The 6751-nt window shown below is 25.0% G+C and overlaps 1 protein-coding gene across 2 annotated transcripts in view; it reads left to right on the top strand.

The window, feature by feature from the left end:
• Positions 1 to 6751, top strand: part of LOC100200909 (dual specificity mitogen-activated protein kinase kinase 4) — a 48003-nt gene that overhangs the window by 35245 nt on the left and 6007 nt on the right. For both annotated transcript variants that reach the window (XM_065804027.1, XM_065804028.1), the window contains exons 8-10: positions 2128 to 2179; positions 4501 to 4628; positions 4719 to 4796. In XM_065804027.1, the coding sequence (XP_065660099.1) occupies positions 2128 to 2179; positions 4501 to 4628; positions 4719 to 4796 (258 nt within the window). The remainder of the gene's footprint in view (positions 1 to 2127; positions 2180 to 4500; positions 4629 to 4718; positions 4797 to 6751) is intronic.

Genomic DNA, 6751 nt, shown 5'->3' with positions numbered 1-6751 from the left:
ATTGAAACTAAACTAGTTTCACAATATTTATTATATCTGAGATTAGTTTAGTTTCAAAGTAGTTTTAATTAGTTTATATTCAATTATATTGGTTTGAGCCCTAGGTACATGCTGGTTTTAAATGATAGTGAAAATATGACAACATTTTGTTAAGACTGAAGTATATATTTTTTATCAATTTTAATTTTAGTTATCAATACCTTTGAGCCTTTCTTTATGTGGATTTATTAGATATGAAGTATACTTTTAAACTTATTCCTTTTTCACCACTTGTGTAAAAGAATTAAGTTAAAAAAAGCCTATTAATCTATTTCTTTTTCAGTGTAAAAGCCAATTTGTTACGGAACTTGTACAGTATAATCTTCTTTTATTGTAATATTTTTTAGTATTGAAACCTGTGAAATGGGTCATAGTAGATCTATATTAGTAGTTGATATTTGATTATTAAAAACCATTTTTGCAAATTACCAAAAAGCATTTTATTCCTACCTTAAAGTTGAGTTCAGTTTTTTCTTTTCTAAAATGTTGTTTCAAAGTTTTAAAATTAATAAGTTTAAACTCGAGACTTTTCAAATCTCTTGTCAGTATCCACATTAAAACAAAATGTTGTGAATTTTAGAAAGGTTTTTATTAAGAAAATTATAAAGTTTGCATTAAAAGAATGTTAATTTGAATCTTTACTTTTATTGTTTTTATCATTTATTACGTTTTATATGTGATAAATATAACATTTACTCTGTAAATGCTATATTTATCTGTAAATGTAATGTAATTCTTATAAAATAAGTTTTGAAAAATTACAGCACAATAAAAAATTAATTCTTACACATGTCAATAGTAGTTGATAATCAGGCCTCCATTAACTCTAAATATTCTGTATGTATATGTACAGTCTGTCTATTATTTAATTCTAAAGTATTATTTAAGATTAAGTTTTTTAAGTATGTTTTGTCAAATATATAATGGTCTAATCCCACAGCAATAAAAAAAGTTAAGAAAATATAACACCAAAGTAAACTTATCTATATAGAATAAGCAATCTTGATTTTCATTTGAACTTTTATTGCTTGTTAAACAAAAAATTTGGGTTGGTTTTATTGACCATAAATCAAGAAACATAAAATTGATTTAAAAAACTCTTTAAACAAGCAGAAAAATCTTCAAGCAAATCAAATAAAGTCCACACTCTTTAAACGATCAAGTTCAGTTAAGATTAGCCCTAATGGTCAGATTAGCCCTAACAGTCAGAGTATTTAACATACATTTTGGCTTGCAATTTGTCAACACTCTTTATTTTATAACAAGAGTTGTTTAAAGGAAATTCGCTTAAAGTCTTTCTTCTTATTTTACTAAAAACTGATAAAACAGAGAATATATTTAAAAAAGAATTTAATTTAAAAAAATTTAATGCTTCTTTATTATACAAAAATATTCGAGACCAAAAGTTGCAGCTGTGGATGCCCAAATATAGAAAATAGTTATAATTGTAAAGATAAAGTATATTTAATCCATAATGATTCAAAATGACCTAATGTTTTTAAAAAAGATTACTCCACTCAACAATGCAATAGTTAATAGTACCTTATAGGAGCTATTACTTAAGTCTGTTTAAATTACTGAATAATTACTAATTTATACAAAGTAGCTCAGTAAATTAGGCAACAAACAACTGAATAGAAAGTTAATATTTATTTAATATTGGTACTCTTCATACCAAAAACTAATTTGTAAAATTAAATTCTACAACTAAAACAAAAAAGGTTAATCATGCGGTGTTCTCCTTTAAAACTGAGCTGAATTTAATTGAAATAACAAACAGATCATATTTTTTAAAAATAAAACAATAAAGTTTGTGTCACAGAAGTTTTTTACAGGATTACTCCCAATAACTCAAGAATTTATCATTATTGTAATTTATTTTTGTTCATCAAAAGTTATGGTTTTATTTTTAAGGTCTAAAAAAGTCAAATTTAATTTTAATGCATCAACATCAGTATTTCGTATTTAGTTAAAAAATATTTTACTTGTCTTTCATCTAAACATTTCAATATTAGGTTATTATAAATATCTAAAATATTTATTATATTTAATTTTAGATATTAAATTTAAGTGATTTGATTTTTTCAGGTCATAAAGGCATTAGATTATTTGAAAACAAATTTAGAAATCATACATAGAGGTTTGTTTATTGTGTTATGAATTTTTTTTTAATTTTTTTATTATTTACCTATAATGCAATTTTATTTTATTTTTCATGATAAGATTTTTGACAAATTTTGAGGTTTTGAGAAAAAAACTGTGAAAGTTTCTTGATTGTAATCACTGTGAAAGTTTAAGTTTCGATATCATTGCAAATAGTTTTTAAGTATTTCTATAAAAATCTTTTTTGTATTCACTTTTCAAATGGTTTGTTTGCACCAAAAAAACACTTTGTGAACTGTTGCCTGTTCGCACCAGAAAAAATTATAAAGACAATTTATTAAAGCAGAAAAAATACAGTTTAAAAATTTTGTGGTGTTTTAGTAGCGGTTTGAGTGCTCACTTTAGTTAAAACTTAGTTACACACTTACTTACACACTTAGTTACACACTTACTTACACACTTAGTTACACACTTAGTCACTTTAGTTAGTTACACAGGCAGGTCTTCTAATGTTTCTGAATAAAAAAGACTTTTAAACAACATTTAGTAATGTTTAACTTAAGCAGTTTAATTAACTTTAAGCAGTTTAAACATTTCTTTTACGACATGTCATACCTATATATCTAATAGCTTTTGACACTTTCTCTGTAGCTTTTAACCTTTTCTTTATAGCTTTTGACACTTTCTCTGTAGATTTTGAAACATAACTGACTTATATTTTAACATTTCTACTATCATAAGATTTATTTTAAATTCAGGTTTCTAAAAATGATTTTCTCCTCAAATGGATGAACAAATGAAGCATCTACTTTGCTTTAGTGTTACACTTCTATAACTCAAAAATAACAAACCTTGTTAAGCCAAGCCAAATCTTGTGCTAATCAAATGCACTATTGATTTCAACTAATTGTTTTAACTTTTCAAACTTTTAAAAAAACCAATTTAAAAGTATAAATAAAACACAAATCTTTTATGCAATGTTATATTTGATGCAAGATGATTAACAAATTTTGTGACAAGTTTCTGGAAACATCTCTGAAACAAGGACAGCAAACAAATCTATAGCTTTAGGTTCATTCAAACAAACAGAGAGAGGTCTTAGCAGTTGGCAATCGGAAATATTATATCATGTATTGTTAAACAGTTCCAAAAACACCATACTGGTGCAACAAATAGGTGGGGTAAACTTGGTAACTATCTTAACTTGGTTATTTACTGTATACTAAATTGATTTTCAAATCAATTTTTTTTATAAAGCAAATATCCGATTAAAGTAGAACATTAAAACAAAAATGAAAATAAATGGTTTTTGTCTCCTGAAACGAATAAGCAAATAAAGCACAATCTACAAAATTAGTAGTCTGCTATTTACAATAATCTAGAAAGCATGACTAATATGTAAGCCAGTAGCTATCTATTATTATTTATTTTAAACAGATACCAAATACATATTCAAGATATTCAGATACCAAATACATATTCAAATAATGTGTATTTATTTTAAACAGATACCAAATACATATTCAAATAATGTGTATTTATTTTAAACAGATACCAAATACATATTCAAATAATGTGTATTGTAGCAGTTTAGCTAGTAGTATTTTGAAAATTGTCCTTCAAAAATGTAAAACCGATCTGGCTTTTCTAAATAATGACATTCAAATGTATTTTTTGAATTAAATGACCAACTTAATTTGTTGAGTAAACAATACCAGTAAAAAGCCTAAAGTATAAAGTATAAAAGAATTTTCAACAACATTCTGAGCTTTTCAGATTAAAATTTATTTTTTGTTATAAGTGGACATTGCAAATAATAAAATACAGTAAGTACTTCAGAAAGTTTGGTATTTATCATTTCTGCTACTTTTTTATTGGATTTAAACATTAACAAAAAATGTCAAAAGTAAGCAGTATTAAATGTAGTATTAGGATCTAAATAATAACAATAAATGTAATAACAAATAATAAATAAATAATAACAATAAATGTAATTTGATTTGCCAGGTACAAAAACAGGTAACTATGAATTTTTTTTTTTTTATATTTGTGTTAGTGCTGGTGATAATTTTACTCTATTGCTGTTATATATATGTATATTTTATTCTATTGCTGTTATATATATGTATATTTTACTTTATTGCTGTTATATATATGTATGTTTTACTCTATTGCTGCTATATATATGTATATTTTACTATATTGCTGTAAATTTTGTTATAAATTTTCTTATTTAACTTCAATTTATATCAAAATTTTATTTAAAATATTTTTTTAATTTATATATTTTTTTAATTTATAAAGTTTTATGTAATTTAAATTTTTTAAAAGTTCTGTTAAAAATTATTTTATGCTCAGATGTAAAACCTTCAAATATATTGGTTGATAAAGAAGGCCAAATTAAGCTTTGTGATTTCGGTATTAGTGGTCAACTTGTTGATTCAATTGCAAGAACAAGAGATGCAGGGTGTCAGCCATATATGGCTGTAAGTGAAAAATATTTTTTCTACTTATTAGTTTTTAGTATTGTGTTATTGTAATGTTATGATTTAAAATTTATAAAAATAAATCTACAGCCTGAAAGAATTGACCCATCACAAGCAAGAAGTGGTTATGATGTTCGCTCAGATGTTTGGTCTCTTGGAATGTCATTAGTGAGTGACTATTTACTGTTATATTTATAATATTACTATTCGCTTTATATTTTTAAAGTAATATAGTAAGAGTGTTGCCATTGAGCTTTGTTAAAATTCACTAACTGCTTCAAGCTGTCACAGGGGAAAAGTCACATTTAAGATTAGCTTTCTGTTCTAAGCAATCAAAAAGAGATGCCTTTTTGTTAAGACTGGAGTAAATAGTTGTCTCTTGTCAGCAAATAGAGCTGCTTCAGAAATTTCAGAGTATATCAGAAAAAAAGAATATTAAAGAGGTTGTTAAAATAGATGCAAAACAATACAGAACCATGGTACCCTAGAGGTAATTAGAAATTAGAGAGTGTTGTTCATTAAGGACAGCTGTAAAACTCTGATTAGAAAAAAAATTATTATTAAAATTAAAGTTATTAGAATTAGAAATTCTAATAACTTTAATTTTAATAATAAGATACACCATAAGAAGTGAGCTTATAGTGAAGAGCATGCTAGATTTAATTGAAATTTTTGGTATATCAAGAGCCATACTTGCTTGCCTCACTGCTTCCACTTATTGCATGGTAGATTCTTTCTATTATAATGGTTTACAAGTCAGAAATAGATTAAGAGGATAAAAATCTGTATTGAAATATTTCTTCTGTTCATTGGCGTAATTTCTCCAAGTACATTATTAAGGCTAAGTTTGTTAATTAAAAGTTCAAAGATGATAATAAGAAGAAGACTGATTGGTCGATACTTAGACTCAATAATCTGAAATTGAATCTGAGAAGGTTTGTTATCTATGCACTTCCTATCTTTTGTCAACTAACCTTGATTTTTTCTTTTTTTGCAGGTGTTAGCTATGTATTTTTTTTCTTTAAACACAGACATCACCATATTTACTCTGTTATCATATATGCAGTATACATTTTAATTTAAAATTCTAAATAAATTTTTATTTAAAATTTTAAAAATATTTTATATAAAAAAATAAAATAAAATTTTTTGTATTTTATATAAAATTCATTATTCTGATTCATATAATTGAATTGGTTATTTAAAAAACAAAAATGCTGATTTTTGGTAAATGAACAAAATATAAAAATACACAATGTAAGTCACACTTATGTGTTTCTTGAAAGAAATTTAATATGACACTACTGCATAAAACTATAAGATATTGCTGACTAGGGTGATGACTTTTTAACTTTTTTTCTCAAAAATCATTTCCTGTAGCACAAATGGATGAATTTTTGCCTATTAATGACTAAAATGACCTTTATTCCAATTAAATATTGAAAAAGGTCACGCACAATCCAATTTGAAATGTAATATAGGCCATTTTAGCGTAATATATTTTCATTCCACAATATTTAAGCCATTAACTTGTACAAATCATTAAACTGTATAATTTATATACTGCATATTATTATAGAGCTTGTGAGGGAGTCGTTGGGTGCGATCAAACCCCCTTTTTGTACTGAGTTGTCTTTGTTTTACACAAATTTTGTTATAAAAATCAAACATTTATTTTTTACTCTAAACTTCTTCATTTTACAAAAACAAACCCCCCTTAAAGATTTCAACAATATACCTTGAGAAAATTGTTTGGAAATTTTTAGAATATAGTAAAACTCTGCGCTCGAGAAGCTCCTGTAGAGTTTTAAAACTTTCTTTAGCTGTTTTGCAGTGTGGTATAAACTGATATTTAAGTGAGGTGTTCAAAGCAGATAGTTAAGTTTAAATTAGCTTAATTTTGTGTCAACACTGTTATTGCCTAATTAAAAGAGATTTTGTATTATTCAATGAGTTACATTGATATTTGTGCTTTATATACAAACATATAACTGCATGCAGTTTTTTATATATGTTTTTTATTTTCTATAATTTTGAATTGCTTGTTTTAAAATAAAATATAAAAACTCAGTAACAGTTTTTAACATTTATGTTTAGGCCTTTTCTATTTCAGTTGCTAAGTA

Source organism: Hydra vulgaris, chromosome 08 (genome assembly GCF_038396675.1).
Source record: "Hydra vulgaris chromosome 08, alternate assembly HydraT2T_AEP".
NCBI lineage: Eukaryota > Metazoa > Cnidaria > Hydrozoa > Anthoathecata > Hydridae > Hydra > Hydra vulgaris.
Note: the sequence above shows the minus strand (reverse complement) of the source record. Positions and strands in the feature narration are given on the sequence as shown.